The sequence below is a fragment of the Podarcis liolepis genome, assembly GCF_965112155.1.
Source record: "Podarcis liolepis genome assembly, chromosome: 7".
In the NCBI taxonomy this organism is placed as follows: domain Eukaryota; kingdom Metazoa; phylum Chordata; class Lepidosauria; order Squamata; family Lacertidae; genus Podarcis; species Podarcis liolepis.
Genome location: NC_139561.1, coordinates 33,600,354 through 33,619,878, shown reverse-complemented (window position 1 = coordinate 33,619,878; position 19,525 = coordinate 33,600,354). Strand labels below are relative to the sequence as shown.

Genomic DNA, 19,525 nt, shown 5'->3' with positions numbered 1-19,525 from the left:
TTTTGTTTGCAGACTGATATCCCTGTGTATAAATGCTGTAATAATGTTGGTTCAGTTTCATGTTTTGAACTCTTTATTTTGAACCCAAAACATTGATTTACAGCTTTTCTAGTTGCTCCAAGCAGCATACAAACATTTCAAAAATAAAATACAGATTGAGCAAACAAAGCAAACTGAACATTCAGAAATAAGTTAGGGGGTTGAATATATGATACACATCTTCTCACCAAAACCAGGGTTGAAATTCACCATGAATGTACAGTATTTATCGTTTCAGAATTTATACAGAAATAGCCCTCTTTCTAGGATAGTGTCACCTGCAATACAGTAAACAAATTCCAGATTTTAACTGCATACCTTCTTCTTCTTTGGCAATCACTCATAGCCAAGTAAGATTGTCTTCCATGAATGCGGTCTTAACAGTGAGTCCATAAGTGACTATGGAGGCCAATTCTGAATCCACACATCCTTCCACAATGGGGTCATAGGTTTTCGGAAAGGAGTTAATCATGGTGAGGGTTTGCCAAACATGCCTTCCTCTTAGTAAGTTTTCCCCTTTCATCCTGATTTCGAGCTTCTTCAAAGTCCATTACACCTTTGGTAAAAGCTGTTCTCCAATTGGAGCACTCGCAGGCCAGTGTTTCCCAATTGTTGGTGTTTATACTACATTAAGATAACTGCCCAGGTAGGAGAAGTGATTGATACTTTCCAGTGTTACACCATTGAGTTGGATTTGTGGTGCTGCAGAGGGGTTGCTTTGTGCTTGTTGGTGCAGCACACTTTGGTTTTTTGGATGTTGGGTGATAGGCCAAGCTTTTCATAAGCTGTGAATAAATTTAGGATGGTTTGGAGGTCATCCTCTGAGTGTGCACCCCTAAAATCTATTGATGTTTTGCCTATCTTTTTGTTTTAGCCAATGTTAAAAACGTCCCACGGTTTTTTTAAGCAGCAGCTGATCCAGGGAAGCAGATCAAAGTGCTTCTCTCCTGACACATGGCTTCGTTTGGGACATTCTACTATCCTAAGAGATAACATTGCCAATGTATGTTTAAGAAAGTTTCTATGAAGGTTGATTATGACTTCTAATTAAGGAATAACTTGTATTCATTCAAGAAAAGTCCAGCACAGGGAATACAGTTCTTTTTTAAATGAGACATATGCATGTGAGTCAGTGTTAGAAACTAAGATATGAAAGCTAGGAGCTAAATGACACCTTAAACCTAGATTATGGGAGCAACAGCAGAATGTCTAGGTGCACTTCTTTTAAACAAGAATACAAACCTGAAAATGAATGAACTTCAGCTAAAATATTATGTTCATTTTCACATGGACGAGTCCTTCCCCTGCCTACCCCCCTAATATTCTTAAGATGGTCTTAAGAGAGTAGCTGAAAGTGGGGAGGCAGAAAAGGGTCCTTCTTTCCTTCCACTCTGCAGTTTTAAACTGAAATCTTAGGTGCAGTACTGCACCCAGAGCCCAGAAACTGCTTGTGGGAATGAAATTCCCAGTCACAAAATACACCTAGAACAATGGGAGTTTCAAACGCTGGTGTGAGTTCCCCTTGTGTAGAAATGATAAAATAAAAAGTTGATTTCATTGTTGAAGTAGAAATCGAATAGCCTTTCAGTCTTGTCTTGACTGCATCCAATTCTATGTTCTCTTGGGTTAATTTCAAATATAAAGTTGAGATTCTGCCCACAGTTATTTGGGAGTATATCCCATTGAATTCAGTGGATACAACTTGATAAATTCCAACTCTAATTTCTAAAGCTGCAAGTTATAAAAGGATACATTTATCATTTCCCCCTGAAAGTATAATTGGTGTGGTTTATTCCACCCCACCCACCTTGCTTTCGTTATGTGGAAAGTTTGAATTTGAAGAACTGAAACTGCATTAAAGCATGGGCAGTTGGATGATAAATTGTGGTTGGTACACAGAACTTGGGCAATTGCTTACATATATTGGTGTGATTCACATGATGGTGCCCCCTTGTGGCCCCTAAACAGCATTAATATAGATAAAAAGAGAATGATATGTTTAAAACTCTAGGTGCAGTTGCTGTATGGCCAAGAATATTGTTCTGAATCAACACCTGAAGGAACAATTATATTTCATTATATTATTTGTTGGCCCAGAGCAGAAATGCTTATCTGGCTTTGTTTCATTTGCACATTCAAATGCATATTAACATGTACGGTATTCTGTTTTAATAGTATGGCTGGTGGTCAGGGCTTATGGGAGTTGTAGTCCAAAAAACATCTGGACGGCACCACAGTGGCTGCCTCTGGTTTAGTGCTGGATAATGCTAGGTTTGCTGTGTTTATAGTTAATACCGTATTTACTTGAATGTAATGCACTCCTTTTTGGGCCAAATTACATCACAGAAATTCAGGTGCACATTAGATTTGATGATGCATTTACATTTGTCAGCAAATACTTTTTTGGTTTCAAGGTTTTGAAAATTTAGGTGTGCATTAGATTTGATGACGCATCAGGTATGCGTAAATACGATAATGTACATTTTATTTAAAGATGTCAGTATTCAAATATAGCACTATAATCTCATGTTTGCAAGCACATACAATGGTACCTTGGTTCTCAAACTTAATCCATTCCGGAAGTCCGTTCCAAAACCAAGGCATTCCAAAACCAAGGAGCACTTTCCCATAGAAAGTAATGCCAAATGGATTAATATGTTCCAGACTTTTAAAAACAACCCCTAAAACAGCAATTTAACGCGAATTTTACTATCTAACAAGACCATTGATCCATAAAATGAAAGCAATAGTCAATGTTCTGTATTATAAAATAAATAACAGTATTGTAGATGATAAAAATTAAAATTATTTTTTTTTCTTACCTGCACTGATGATAGTCATAAAATGAAAAACAAGCCACAGTCACAAAAATGAAAAAGCCACACAAACAAAAACGCAAAAAACAGCAAAAACAAAAGTACCAAATATCACCTCAGAACACTGCAATCAGAAACGGAAGGCTTAAATTACAATGGTGGGGACTCAAATGAGTGGTGCAAGGGCAGAAGCGGGAGGAAAAAGGCTTAAATTACACTGATGGGGACTCAAATGAGCTGCGCAACAGTAAAAATGGTAGCACAGGAGCACGTTCAACTTCCGGGGCAAAGTTCGAAAACTGGAACACCTACTTCTGGGTTTGCAGCATTCAGGTTCCAAGTTGTTCTGGAACTAAGCTGCTAGAAAACAGACGTACCACTGTATATCATTTATACCAAGAGGAGACATAAGTTAGGTTCTGTTGCAAACACAATGCTTGAGCATTAACTACTATTTCTGAATAGCTACTTGATCTTGTACCATTAGGTAAAACTATGGTTTGAAAACCATTACATCATTCTCAAGCAGGCTGTCATGCAAGCAAAGGATACGACAAAGGATACGACATTCATGTTCCTCCTTTAAGGCAATCTGTGCTTGAATCCTCAGGGAAAGGTAGAATTTAAAAAATCAAATAAATCGCTTCATACATTTCAGCAAGTGTGGCTTCATGAGCCATTTTACAGGAGGGAGGAACCCTGCCAGTCAGAATATAATTTATTATTGTGTCCATGCTACCATGATAGCTGATGGGTTGAGCAGAAATGTAGCTGCCATTTTCTTCGATGGTAGCTGCTCCCTGCTTTTTGCTATGTACTTTACCCATTGCTTTTTAATTTGCTCTTTATGTACATACTTGAGAGTGATAGTAGTGATAGTGTTAAGGCACTAAATATGCTCAAACCTGCAGTCCTATGAATACTTATCTAGGAGTATCTAGGAGTAGGCCCTACTGAATTCAGTGGGATATGCATCACAGAAAATGTGTATGTAATTAGACTGTACTGTGTATAGATGACGAGCCTGAAACAGCCTTTTTTTCCCCACTGGGAAGGAGTCCTGTCTGGAGAGCCACCACCAATCTGTCACTGACTTATATGAACCATTCTTCTGTCTTGGTAGAAAGACAACCTCCTATGATGGGGCTGGGGCATGTTTTTCTTCCGACTGCTCTTCCATATCCCTTTATGGGAAATATCAAAAGGAAGAATATGAAATTTAAAATAGATTGGTGTTATTGATTTTTGTCTTAAGGGGCTAAGGGTTGATGAAAACAGCATATGTCCATGTGCTTTTCTACTGATGGCCCATTTTTTCTTCCAAGGGAAAAAAATACTAAAAAAAGCAAAAAAAAAGCATATGCTTCCAATTTACATATTTACTAATTAAAAAAAGCTTCCTGGAAACATTAAGCAGACTATCTTGAGTAACCTTTAACATTGTAGCTAATGGATATCGCCTGGAAATTTTCATAGAAGGTCTTCTAAATAATGTAAATGATTATGAATATGTAACTAGTTAATATGCAGCTACGAAAGGATTATCATGTAGAGGTTAATGAACACGCTGCACTTCGCGGTTTGCAGGGCTTTTGCTTTTGTGCCTTTAGCTCACTTCATGCTTGGAAAGTCATGCATTGGGAATGGAAAGCTTCCTGTTTCCCTTTCTGGAAGTGGGGCACTTGAGCTGGAACTTTCTTAAAAGGTTTCATAAACATTTTTAGTGTTGTTCAATGCCAACATCCCAAACCTTTTCATTATACAGCCCATAACAGTAGTAGTAATGGCAGTATTTATGTAGCATATTATTCTAATAATCCTTATTACAGTCCTGTAAGGTAGGCCAGTGTTACCACCCACATAATGCTGAGAAATCAGCCAGTTCATTCATGCTGTGAATATACTTTGAGTTTCATAGAATCATAGAACTGTAGAGTTTGAAGGAACCCCAAGGGTTATCTAGTCGAACCCCCTGCAGTGCAGGAATCATACATGACAGATGGCCATCCAACCTCCGTTTAAAACCCTCCTAGGAAGGAGAGTCCACCACCTCTTCTGAGAGTCTCTTCCATTGTCAAAGAAGCTCTTACTGTCAGAAAGTTCTTCCTGATAGTTAGTTGAAATCACCACTGTAGCAAGAAAAAGCCACTCTAGCAAGAAAACATTACTGTGTTCTCCCATGTGGCTGAGCTGATTCAGTGTAGTGGGAGGAAGAGGAGGAGCGGGGGGGGGGTAGGGAGGAAGGGCCACAGCTCACTAGCAGAGCTTACATCCTGCATGCAGAATGTCCCGGGCTCAGTCCCCAATGGCATCTTCAGGTGAGGCTGCGAGAGACTCCTGCCTGAATCCCTGCAGAGCCACCGCCAGTCAGTGGCATCAGTATTTCTCAAACCTAGGTTTGTATGCTACCTACTTTCTGATTTCTTCATGCACTTTGATTCTGTCCCTTACTTCCTGATTCTGAACTTAGTTTGCCGTAAGTGTTGTTCGCCCTAGTTCTCCCCCATCCAAATCTGAAACCACAATTTGTGCACTGGCTATGACAAACTATGGTTTGTGGTAACCATTGTTTGCGTAGTTTCGATATTGTGGTTGACTATATGGAAGAAGTTATGGTGAATCACTAAAAGAGAGAGAGGAGGAAATGCATAAACCTAAAATCCATTTACAGGGTGTCTGAAATTGAGTCAGTGGCTTGCAACTGAGGCAAGATTTGAACCAGCAACCTCCTAGATTGTGGTTTATTATCTTGGCAACAATGCTAGACCAACCAATGAGCTACAACAGCTCTTATCTGAGGACATTAAATTCTTATTTTGATTTATTCTGCTGGAAGTAATGAATAGTTGCCTCATTCTTTTCCAAAAAATCTATTAAGGAACTCTGATTTTAGAAGGGGGGAAATTAAATACAGTAGAACACATCTATGCCAGCTACATTTGTTTTCAGATACGCAATTTTTATAGTGTATGGCATAGAATAGGATGATTCTTTCTGCCTCTTCATGTACAAAAATGACAAGTTTACAACAAATTGATGGGATTTTATGAAAGTAATATTGCTTTACATTTTTAAGTGGATTGTGCAAACTTCACTCAGGCTGAGTCTACAATCTACCTTGGAGTATCTGAATATAAGCCAAATCTTCATAGTTTTGCCAAGCCCCATCAGTCCCTCTTTACAAAGAAACCATCTGCACCTGTGCTTTCATGGAACATTGAAGATAAAACATTATTTTTCTGGCAAATGTTCCCAGTAGTTGCTTTCACATGTTAGCTTGTTTGTAGGTACATGAGAAACAAATATTTGTAAAGATGATTTGTGAAACCCTATATTCAGATTGGAAATAAGTATGAGTTACTTTATTAAGTTCCTTCTACATGCAGAGGTTTCACAATCCTCAGAGTAAAATTGGTATATGTTTGCTTCTGATATACAGTCTGTGGTCCATAGAGCTATTTGCATATATGCAAACCCTTCTGCTCCCTGGCTGGGACACTCTGTATTTCCTCTACTGAACATACCTTCTTTTTATTGCTTTGGCTACTGGAGCATTTCTTACCTTATGAAGAAGCATTTTGGGAGTGGAGGTACAAGAACTGCGATGGAAAGAAGGAGATTCAGAGTGCTGAAGAGTCCCTATCCATGTTCAGAAGTGTCACCTGCAGTTCGTAACAGACAATAGTTAAGGGAGCTATTTGAATCTGTAACTTCCCTCTGGGTGAAAATACAGTGGGACATCGGTTTTCAAACGTAAAACGTTCTGGAATACCATTTGACTTCCGAAAACTGAAAGCGGAAGCCTCAATTCAATAGAGAAACTCAAAATGGAAGCTGCGTTGGATGTTCAGGTTCCAAAAAACGTTCGAAAACCAGAGCATTTACTTCTGCGTTTTTGGCGTTCAGGAACTGAAATGTTTGAAAACAGAGCCGTTCGAGAACCGAGGTTTGACTGTAGCAGTTTGGGAGATGGGGAAAATTATTTTTATGGGGGCTGCCATGCAAGGGGGGGGGGCAGGGAAGAGTAAAGCCCCTTGCTTACATGTTGTGGTCTGATTCCTGATTGCGTCTTTAGATGCATGCACACATTTTAAGGGGCCAAAGACCTTTCAGCACAACTGATTACCTATTGTTTCTCATATGTTGCATATAGTCTTACCAACTTCCTTCAAAGTTGTATTTATGTTGTGTAGATAGCTCATTTCCCAGGAGCATATGATATAATATTTTGTACTTGAGAAAGTGCTGCTGTCACCATTATGTGAGACAGGCATTTATTAGATTGGGGCAGTCAATGTGGTGTCCTCCAGATGTTATGGACTACAACTCCCATCATCCCTGACCATTGGCCTTGCTGGCTGGACCTGATGGGGGTTGTTGTCCAAAACATCTGGAGGTTATTACATTGGCAACCCCTGTATTAGATAATGACTCACTGACCAACAAGGATCGTAACTCCGTCTCCTGTGTTCACATTGTTTTGTAAACTATTCAGAGGCAATGCAGCTTTACACTGTTAACAATTTAAGTATGGTTTTGTGTGTGCATTTAGCTTGATGAATACCAGAAACGCTCTTCTCTCCTTCCACAAATGTGTCCCACTATCTTGAGAACAACTGAAACAGCTCTTATATATACATTATACCTCCAAGATACAATAAAGGGAATGGTAAAACCCTCTCCTCCCATACCTTGTATATATGAATAGATTCCTTTGTCACTATGAGGGAGTTTTGAACTCTGGTATTGTCATTACTATTATTATTTATTATTAGTGTTCAAAGCCCAGAATGTGTTTATCATATTTGAATGCTTTAAAATGTTGGTAGTGTAAATAGTGGGATCTAAAACTTTCATGTGTTTTGTGGGGGTTTTTTTATTGTTTAAATAGTGACAAGAACCTGGTCTTCTAATGTATTTTAGATTAAATAATATTCCTCTTCCCAGAAGTCTGTAAATTGATGGATGTTATAATATTCACTTTTGTGTATGTGTATATATTATGTTTCTCAAATTGTAATCAAAGTTCACATTGTTTTTTTATATGATTAATCAGATGTTTATTGCACCAGGGTGAAACTGAAGGTCAGATTACAGTTTAGAGTTGTATTAATGAAGAAAAATGTTTTTATGGGTGATTCTGTTTTAAACAAACAGCAAACATGCACTCCTCTTATAAATTATATTTGCTTTATTCTGGAAAGCATGTAACATTGAAAACAGATGTGTAGATTGTACAAAATACTGGTTTTATCTTGTATCATGTGTCATCTCGTCGTTATGGAGCATGCATTGTATCAAAATATGAGTTGGGGAAGGTGTAATTTATTCTATGGTTATCAGTTTGGATTAGAGCATTGTGATAAAGTGGTCTGCTTAAGAACGAACGTTCGCGCGCCTTTGCGCTGACAAATAAAAATGTATAGTGAGACGCCACCAGATCTGTAAAGCGTCTGCTCTAGTTTCTGAAACATTGAGTTTGCAGCTGTGTGCTTAGCCTTGTTTTTTCATGAGCAGTTATCTGTTTTAATGACAGGTGGTCACTAGCTGCCAAGAAAAAATTCAGCACTGGTAAGTGAAAAATGCTTGCTTGCATGCCTAAAATACCAATAAAATACTCTACGTGTGTCTTTAGAAAAGTGCAATGCGTATAGTCTTTGGAAAATTGACCAAATTCAAATAATGCTATATTTTGGTACATAATTTTGATCTTGTCCTGGCTTATTGAAATGCTCCCTCTGCATTTCTGTGATGCTCTAATGCACTATATAATCATACTTTAAATCTGCATGTCTCTTTAAAAAGACACACACTAATTCCCCCTTTCCCCACCCAGAGTAATCATATAGAAAGGCTTAAGTCTATAAATCTACAAAGCACAACTATATATTTTTGTTTCTGTTCCAAGAAAGCTAAAGTGACAGTAAAATGCAGTGTGGTTGGGCACTGAAATGGTCTTGGGAAGTATCCAAAACGTGTGGATAAGAAGAACTTTGAAAAATCAGGTCTGCAATTTATAAAGGGGTCCATTGGCTTCAAGATAGATAATGGCCTTTCCCCATTTTATCCAATTGCAATGAAAATATATTAGTTTAAAGCCTTAGGTAAATGTGAGACTTCAGAGAGATTATTATCCCTTAAAATATTATCCCTGGCCTGTCTTTGTTGCTCATTTAATGTGATGCTTTTTTAGTTAATAGGAACCATCTTGGGTAAATGAAAGTTTCATATGAGTATCTGACAGGAAAAGGTATATTTAATGGTGAACGATTTTGTATGAGTTATAGAGAGATAACACTTGATCTTAACAGATACCAAATTATGCTACATCCATGCTGCGTTTACCAGGATTTTACGGAGAGAACAACAGGAGCCTTCTTGATTATTGTCTGCAGGGTTATTGCAAAATCACAGCAACTGCCCCTTTTAGTGGAGAGATTAAACTTTGGTTATACACCATCAAGCATATAATATTTTAAATTTATTTTAAGAGGCTTTTTCTTCATGCCTGAAAGACCTCTGAGCAAATAATTTATAGTTCGTGTGTGTAATAAAATGTTTGGGTTTTTAAAAATAGTTTAAATGCACATAAGTTGCAAGCCATGGTTAAGAAGAATGGGGGGAAAGGGGAATCAAGGCCATCTTTACACCTCATCATATTAAATTGTGACTATTGGTTTGTAGAAAATGGTCTAAAACTATTATGCTTTGCTAATGTTTAAAATTCAGAAACCACATTATTTTCCAATAAAATGGATATTATAGTGGTGCCCACTATAAAATAAAAAGATCTCTGCTTGAGAATCTGAAAGAGTCACATCCATTCAGAATTGACAGAGCTGAGCTAGATGGACCAATAGAGTGGTCTTCCATAAATCAGTTTCCTCTGCTCCTTTCTAAAATTGGGTGCTCATCTGAATGTGCATCCCTATGCTGCACCAACTGGTTATGCATAGCTGCATGAAATGAGTTATATAGGATGAAAGTCTTGCCATGCAGTGCTATCAGGGAGTGGAATTGCCAGTGTAAAGTGGCAAGGCAGGGGCCTCACCATGTTTGCTTGGGCGAAGGAGATTTAGTTCCTGGTCTCTATCTCTCACTCAAAACAGTAGTGGATCATGGCAACAGTGGATGCAAACAGGCAACCAAAATGCACAAGAAAGTGGACGGTAGATAAGTTTTGCAAATATTTTGACATACACAGCCAGAAACATTCTCAGGATAAAATATCACTATAAAATATTTTGAAAAGCACTTTCAAAACAACAGTTTTAAAGGTCCCTACATATTCCTCTATATGGTAAGGGGCCTTGCTCACACATGCAGGCATAGCACTGTTACTGTGGCTTTTGTGCAACTTACCACTCCCATCCCTTTCAGGTATTCAGTTCTAAGTTTTGTAATAATGTACCCGTAGTTTTACAGATGGAGTGTCACAGATCTGATTTCCTGGGAATGTCTGATTCTGTGTTGTGTTAGTTAAGGCCTTATCATGATCTGCCTGTTTCTTCCCTCAGACTAGTAACCTAGGTGGTCACTTTATTTTATTTGTTTAAAATATTTATAAGTAGGGAAGCACGAGTATAGAGTAAGGAATCTATTGACCTGATAGGCACTGTGCCCAGCACCCATCCACAAAGCTGTGGCTCAAGGTAAATGGTTTTAGCTGAATGGGCTAAGCATCATCTTTTCACTGCAGTTGTTGTCTCTTACTGCCTTGCAGACTGTGTTGTGATCATGCCAGGCAAAGAGAACAGTTGCACAGAATGAAGACCTTTTATCTCTTCCCTGCACAAACCCCTTTAAAATTCATTTGTAATTCTATTGATTTAAACATCAAACCTCCAAAACAGCCAGATATGCCATCCTTAAGAAGTGAGTCCCAAATCACAAACGACAAGTCTTTCTGTCTCAAGATATATATATACTTCTACTCAGAAGTAAGTCCTATTGAATTCAGTAGGGTTTACACCCAGGTAAATGGGTATAGGATTGCAGCCCAATAGAACTTGCTCTTACACTATCATATTTAAGATAGCTGTCTTCTAAGAATCGTTTTCCCTGCATGGACAATGTACATTTGTGGTATTGTTCACATTATTTTCACACACCCATTTTACAATAGGGAATTTAGTAATGCCTTGAAAGTATTCACAACAGGGTCCATTTTTGCATTCTCTGAACCATGGCAATTTCTCTCTCTGCTTTTATATTCAAACCCCAAGTGAAAAGTAATTTGCAAACTTATGTACCTTGTTCTTGAAAGTAACATGGTTTGAATTCTGCCAACAGGAAGAAGGTGGAGAGTGACTATGAAGCTCTTCAGGAACGACTTGGCACATTGCCTGACAGACTCTCTTATGATATCATGGTAGGTACTATTTAGTTCAGTGGAATTATAGGCAGCCCTTTTTATTATGGCCCACTGCAGATAGCATTGCACAAACTGCTAACCAGGAGTTGTCCTGTGGTTTGTACACTGCTTTTTTCCTTCTCCTTTTCACACACTTTCCCTTTCCATTGGCAACCCTGGTACAATGCAACCATGGTTAGGGTTTGCAGACAATGGTTTAAGCTAATGATGTATAATGTTAACACTGGTGCAGACATAATTTAAACACTTAGCTCCAAGAAGGATTCAATTAGCCCATGAAGTGCTTGTGACCATCTAAAGGTTGTTAGATTTGGAACATCATATCTGTGCTAGAGCTATTTGCACTTGCTTTGGATTGGCTCTGACTGACCATTCCAACCCTTGCAAAGGTGGGGGACCAATTAGGCAAGGCATTGTTCAGTTGGTGAAGAACTGTGACAGGGAATGCCCTCCCTAGTGAGGTGTGTCAATCTCCAGTCTCCCTCCCTATTAACTTTTAGAAGAAATTTGAAAACATTCCTGTCTACATATACATTTGATGGTTGAAAGTTCTGTCCCTGTTCACCCTGAAATTATTAATTTGGGAGTATGTGATTGCTTTTAGGAGTTTTTAAACTGTTTTTTAGAAGGTTTTAAAGTATTTTAAAGAAGTTTTAATGGAATTGTTTTAGTATTCACATGTTTGCTGCCCTGGGCTCCTTTTGTGGAAGGTGCAGGATCTGTTTAATAAATAAATAAATACAGTAATGAAGGTATTGTAGTTAGCAATGATTGATTATAGACAGTGTTTAAATGTATGTTTTCCTATTCCTGTCTTGTTTCTTGAAATCTATAATAAATTATAATCTCCAAATTTTTGACAGACGTACTAAGACAAAATCAAACACGTTTGATAGAGCCTGTTTATTTTATTGAAACCTATAATTAAACCTGCAATACACACTAATTTCCTGTGAGGTGGAGAAGCAAGCAAGCAATCGTATTTCCTGAGTTTTAAGTTGTGGGTATTGATTTGTATAAAAAGCTAGTTTTTTGTTTCATGGAAACCAAAAGGGATATTTTCGTGTTCCTTCCGTTCCTAGGATATCTCAGTTGGACTTTTACTCTAGTTGGGATCTGTATGCTTTTGAATTTGGACTAATTGTCAAAGATTTCAAATTCAGTATTTCAGTGTAATCACAGAGCTCAAGATGTTAGTAATGACACATAACATTCTCTACCTTGAGGATTCATAACTAAAATGCTAATGGATGGAACATTAGGAGATAATGTCAATTTCATGACTCAGCAATGTGCACACATCACGTGTCCTTAATTTACTTCCTGGTTTTATGGTGCAACTCATCTGAGAACATAAAAGCAAGCTATATTTAAATAATAATAACAACAATAATAACAATAATGAGCTCTTGTAATTGTGTTGCATTAAAGAAGTTTCCATGGAAAGACTTTTGTTCTCGTTTACTACAAAATTAGCTGAAACTGAGACCTGCTTGCTTGATAATATAAAATAAACGGAAGTTATTATGGCCCTAAGAGTCCCCCCCACCACACACCGATTGCTTGGTCAGTTTCATTATTGTCCTGTAAGATTTAAGAGTGATTGTTAGGACCCAGACCAATCCTTGCTGTTACCAAGTCCAACCACCCCCTGACTCCTGACTTGCTCTTGTCATCCACCTTCCAAAAGAGCAGTACATTGGATGTTGGTAGATTTGCATTAAACGGTTTGCTCATATGAATCCATTTAAAAGTTAATTTTATGTCCAGTTTCTGAGAAACCAGTGTCTCTTCTAGGTGCCAGCTTTCTCGCGTGTAAAAGGTTGTTGGCTAAGTAGATGCTCCTGTAACTTCAAACATGCCTGGCTATGTTCTACTTCTACTGTTGGAGATAACATCCTTCTGAATGCCAGTTTTTGGGAATCACAATTATGGAGAGTGCTTTTGCACTCAGTTCCTGCTTTCGGGCTTCCCATGGGCATCTGGTTGGTCATAACTAAATGGGCAGTTGGCCTGATCCATCAGGCTCTTAACTATGCTCTTATGTCTGAACATGATTGGCTCCCTAGACCTGACTTTCTAAGTTTGAGCAGACTCTACATTTGTGGTACAGTTGAGCTGTGGATCTTGGTGCCAAATGATGTGAGGGTAGCTAATCATAAAACATGGATAGAAAAATAATTAGACAGTCATGAAAGCTAGGGATTAATTAACACTGTCATTGATTAATTAAAATCTTACATTATACCATGACTGCCAATTGGTATCCTGAAGCTTTAAGACTGCCAGCAAGCTCTCGTACTAGCCATTGATGAGATAGGACTGGATGTTTCTTAGTATTGCACAAGGTAGACTTCCTTTCATCTTCTTTACCATTGCTTTGTTCTTCTGACAGGTACCTTTTGGTCCCCTTGCTTTCATGCCAGGAAGACTGGTTCACACTAATGAGATCACAGTTCTTCTTGGAGACAACTGGTTTGCAAAATGTTCAGCAAAGCAGGCCAGCAGTCTAGTGGAGCACAGAAAAAAACGTAAGTATCTTACTAAGATCGAGAAAATCATTAAAATCTCATGTTGAGGTGTGGTTCAAAAAAGGTCTAAATGAAAAGTTTAAAAAGGAGTGCTTTATTGTGTTAACATGTAACAAATTAAAATAAAAGAACTTTAGCTTTGCAAATTACTGCATAATCGAACTTCAGGGTGTGCACATCAGAATGAACTTATGATGCAATGCTTCAAATGAAATCATGAAATGGCAATACTGATTGCATTAACATATAGTGTTGTAATACTTCTCAGCTGTAAATTTCACTGGTTGCACCAATGTTGTGAAATTCTCTCTGTGCTAAAAAGGTACCTCAGTATAGGCATTCGGCCAGCTCTTGAAGACATACCTGTTTAGATAAGCATCCACTGATCTGAGCCTCTTTCTTTTATTGCTGTTTCAACTGGTCCTAATTGTTGTGCTGTTCTAATTGGCTTGTTTTATTGTACATTTTAACTGTGGGTGTTTATTTTAATGTTTTGATAGAATTCCTTTATTGTGTTTTTAAATTGAATGTTTCTATTTTTGTAATCGCTTTTATATTTGTAAACTGCTTAGAAGCCTCTGTGGCAATTATAACAGTTTATACCAGCCCTGGTGCAAATAGTCTGGCAGGATGAATGGGAAAAAAAGCCATCCCGTTTCCTGGCCTCAACATTGCATAGGATATGGTGTAATGCAGCACCCAGCGACAGCACATCACCACCAGTATATAAACCCCACAAAGGGAAGTGACTGCACAAATGATAAGGCACACAGCATGGAGCTATGTGTCTCTGACTCCATGTTGTACGCATTTGGAGCTCCAAGAGTCATTTCTGATGATAGGAAACTATGCAGAAAACATACTTCACAGCAAACAGCTGGCCTCAGAACACAGAGGGAAACTTAAGCACACTGCAAACACTTTTCATCTTAGAACCCCAACATGCCGTTGCAAAATCTGTGTGGGTGTCAGGAAGAAGCACACCACACAGGTAAGAAAGGGAGCATGTCTTGTCCCCTTTGATATGTTTGAAAGTATCATCTTCTGAACTTTTCCCTCTAACATTCCCCCCTCCCCCAGCAACAGTGGGAAGTTAGTGCCCCCACACCAGGGGAGTCACTTGGTGACACAGGCAGGTAAGCTCTCTGTTGGTATAGGCCAGGTGATCCAGTCCACCCATTGTCACTGTTGGTCAAACAGTCGTTAACACCTTGGCTGTGCAGGCTCACAGCCCTGGTGCATGGAGCTGAACCCAGTGTCCACTACAACCCATGGGGAGGAAGGAAACAGACATCAACACTGGCAGAGCCTCAGGTCATCCTATTCACTTTTCTAACTGACTTCCTACTTCGTAGACAAAAAATTACTGTCCATCCAGGTTCAGTGACTATGTGCTTCAGCTGCTGTTTCTCAGTACTCTCTCTTTCCCACTTCCCTCTCCACAGACCTCTCTCCATGCCCCATTCTGTGCTGACCACGAGGGAGTCATCCCACCTAATACCAGCAGCAGTGACCAAAATGCTCCCAGCTCCATGAGATCATTAGCCCACTTGCTCTAGACAGCTTTTGCACCCTTACAAACCCTGTGACACAGAGTTGCACAATTAGTTAAAGAGTCCCCAGCATGGGGTTGGTGCTATCAGAAACACTGTACTTCCTGTACTGCTGTCTATCAAGCCCTTATCCAAGGTACACATCTTGCTGGAGCGACTAGCCAACAATCCAACGCATGTTGGCTCTTCCTTTTAGGAGATCCTCTGTCCCAGATGCTCTCCAATAAATGCTTTGATATTGCCACATGTGGTGTTGCTTTGTTGCTAGGGAGTGGTAGGTAGGCCCCCGGGATGGAAGTGGAGTGTTTAGACAACACTGGGGAGGGAAGCCTAGTAATAGATTTGGTGACAGCGGCCCCTCTGCTGTCTGATAACTCAGGTTCCCTTGACTGTGAGGGGGCAGACTTGGGGGCGGGGAATTTGCTGGTAGTGTAAGAGCCACCTGAGTGACTTATGCTGATGGTAGGTGATGCTGGGGTGAGAGTTGTAAAAGCAATATACATCAGGGCTGTGTGTTTCCTGGAGGGTGAGGGTGAGGCATTTATAGGTCTGCTGATTTGATACTGTATTAGTTATAGATGCACCTGAACTCTGTCTTGTTTGAATGTCCTGAATTGTAAGCTTATACAATTGTAAGTGAATGAGCAGGGCAGGACCTGTTTGACCTGCCGGAAGGCTTTCTGGAAGCATCTGTTTGGCCATTGTGTAAATCAGGATTCTAGGCTACGTGGACAGCAGAGCTCATTGTATGTTCTTAGCTGCCCACCTCCACTTGCCCATCTCTCAGGTAATGGAACTTGTCATTTATTGTAATGTGTGAAAGTTGGCTCACCTTTGGGTAAAAATTGCTTACATTTCACTAAAAAGAAAACTCCAAATGCCTGGATCATGATCATGACGATTGAAGGAATTAGTCGACTGCAAATGAAAAGAAACATATTATCAGAAAGCTTTTTAAAAGTGTACGCATTACTGCATGCATACAGTGGTACCTCGGGTTAAGTACTTAATTCGTTCCGGAGGTCTGTTCTTAACCTGAAACTGTTATTAACCTGAAGCACCACTTTAGCTAATGGGGCCTCCTGCTGCTGCTGCGCCGCCGGAGCGCGATTTCTGTTCTCATCCTGAAGCAAAGTTTTTAACTTGAAGCACTATTTCTGGGTTAGCAGAGTGTGTAACCTGAAGTGTATGTAACCTGAAGCATATGTAACCCGAGGTACCACTGTATATGCCCCCCACGTGTGTATGTATGTATATGGATATGAGAGAGAAACTGCTTCTAAAGGGACATATAAATCATCCTTAGTGCATTCAGAAACATGTAAACTCTCAATAATATCCAAAAAGGAGTATTTGTTCCTTTGATTCTTGACACAGAGTGGAGCTCTGATATAATGCCTGATCAGAACAGAAGGTTGCTAGCAAATAATCTTTCAAAGCTACAAATCATACTTGCAAATCGTATTTGTTCTCAGTATCTAATTATAATCTATTAGGTAAATACTGCTTTTAATATTCTTCAAATGTATACTGAAGACCCCCAACAAAAGCTTTGTTAAAACCCAGATAAAGTTACTTAGGTGCCAAATCCTCCTACACAATCCCTTAAAAGCAAGAAAATAACAAGTTGCATTAAAGGAAACTTCTTTACTGTGCCTTAACACCCACATGTCAAATTAACAGCTCTTGCTGATGACTTAGTACCTCCACGACGTGTTGCCCTCCACCTCCAACATATTAGGGTAAACAATGCTCTCATTACATTTTTTCCAACTCTCACTGAAGACCACAATTGCATCTCCAGCCAAAAGCTGCATTAGCATGTTTTTACGCTATACATTGTGCCTTGACGATGTGTGTGGTGAGTTCTCTTTTGTGCAGTATAATGGCATGACTGGGGACAGTTTATTCTCAAAATACCAGTTGCATAGGAAAATTATGAAATAGAGAGAAGCTATAAGATATTCACACTAAATATTTCTGATGGAGGGAATTCATACATTTCAAGTTTTTCAACCAACGCACTGTAATGTCTCTTTAATTCACTTTGCAGATAGGTCTTCTATATTCAGAAGGAAAGAACCAAGCAAGCAAAACCAGTCCAGTTTTCTTAAACAATTTCTGTATCAGATTTGTCTATTGCAGTTATTAACTGATTGAGATTTGATATGGGTGCTATTTATTTATTTAAGGAATTTTACACCCTGTTTTTCAAGTTTTCAAGGGACAGGCAATGTCTCATTCCCATGAAAAACCTTAATCGTGATGGACTGATCAAAAGACTTGAGTTTTAATTCCACAGATTAAAAATTATAGGCCGACTATATTTTGGCTATTGATCAAAGTTGAGTGGTATAACAATTTTAGATTTTTGTCTTCTTCTTTTTTTACAGTTTTTCATTACTCTTCCAAGCACTGTGCTCACCTCATCAGGCCACTGAACTGAATCTGATTCCAAACTAGACAGTGCTCTGGACCCTTTCACATGGTCTGTATATTAGTAGAATCAGGTTCAGCATGCAAATGAGTTTAAGAGAACCAGTGACTAGCTACTTTCTTACAACCGTTATCAAACAACATTTCCTTCTTAATTAGATATGAATGTGTGAAGCCAAATGTTTGTAATACAGATGTCATGCAGTGGGACTGAACATGTTGGGCTGGGTTTTAGGGCCCTGTGAATCAGGCAGGCCATGTGAAGCAGGAACACAGTTGGATTGACTGGGTTGCCATATTAAAATCCATCAGGGTTGTGGATATTTCAGCACTGTGAAGTGAACTCGGCTGCTTGATGTATACATGAGTGCAATAGAAGCCTAGAGACTGTGACACATTTCTTTCGTCATTGCTTTCATAATTCATTAGTAACCTTAAACAAAAAGGCATCGGTGTCCTGCCAATGCTGCAGTTTTTCTGCTATGTGAAATTAATTAATTAAACTAATTGATTTTTAAGCATTGTTTCTCATCTGTGAGGCTGAGCTGCTTGTTTTCTTTGCTGTATTTCCAAAATATTGCAGAGCCAACAGAATCCACCTGAAAGCCAGGCCACTGTTTCCCAAGATTATCAAAGGTTACAAAATCAGACAGCAATCTTCAATGCAGTCTTTAAAAAAAGATTTTACGTAGTTTGAACATCAGTATCAGAAGAGGAAAGCACTTTGAAGACTCGCTCACTGGCTCTTGGACTTGCTTTATTTACTGCTAGGATGTGGAACCTGTGGCCTACCAGTTGCTGAACTAAATTCTCACCATCTCTGGCCATTGGCTATGCTGGGTGTGGTTTCTGGGAGTTGTAGTCCATCAACATCTGAAGGGCCACAGGTTCCCCAACTTTGATTTCATAGATACTTTCTTTTTCATAGATAATAGAGTAATGTAAAACTACAGAAAGGTCCTGTAAATACAAGCAGTTACAGATTCTCTTAAGCATCACTGTTAGAATTTTGGCATTCCTGATCTCCTCCTCCTCCTCCTCAAATGGCAGCTTCTGGGACTCCCAGCTCAAATGGAGGCCATAGCAGTGTGGGAGCAATTATCTGTTTTTTGAATCTCACTCCACTAGTGGAGCTGCTATTTGTCTCTTGGGAGGTGAGGATGGCATATAAGTACTCTGCCATACAGTACCTGTGTCGTCGTTCCCCCCGCCCCACCCACCTACATGAGGCAAATAGCAGCTCAAATTGAGCCGTGATTGAGAAAGCCATATGGGGAAAAGAATTAACCCCATTCCCTGTGCTCTGACCCCATCTGAATTGAAGGCCACTCCATGAATGCCTCTGCCCTTTTAAATAAGCCCCTGGATCTACTGATGGCATATTTTATGCATGATTGTCCAGTTACAAGTTGACTCAAATGCCATTCTGCACATAGAAAGAGGCAACAGTCCTAAAATTATAGACTGTACCACTTCAGACAGGAGTGTGGAAAGTGGGAGTCATCTTTTGTTTTATGCTCTCCCACATGCTGTAGTACACGTGGAAATATTCAGAAATATGACATACTCACCCCACTGCAGTCAAAAGTGGTACAGTCCTGAATTCTACCATTTAATTCTTCCTATTGTGCAGTAACTTCAGTCCCACATAGATTTGTATTTGCATTAGTGTTGTTCAGAGCAAACAAACATGCACGTAGGTGCAGGATCAGGCAACTACGATTGTAGTTTTGTTACATTGTAACGTAGGACAAAGATATTTTGTTTCAGGTGGCT

The 19,525-nt window shown here is 39.2% G+C and overlaps 1 protein-coding gene across 3 annotated transcripts in view; it reads left to right on the top strand.

Annotated features, from left to right (window-relative positions):
- URI1 (URI1 prefoldin like chaperone) overlaps nt 1–19,525 on the top strand; it is a 42,822-nt gene that overhangs the window by 8,829 nt on the left and 14,468 nt on the right. For 2 of the 3 annotated variants that reach the window (XM_083513720.1, XM_083513722.1), the window contains exons 2-4: nt 8,392–8,426; nt 11,148–11,226; nt 13,625–13,760. In XM_083513720.1, the coding sequence (XP_083369846.1) occupies nt 8,392–8,426; nt 11,148–11,226; nt 13,625–13,760 (250 nt within the window). The remainder of the gene's footprint in view (nt 1–8,391; nt 8,427–11,147; nt 11,227–13,624; nt 13,761–19,525) is intronic. The other variant, XM_083513721.1, reaches the window with a different exon arrangement.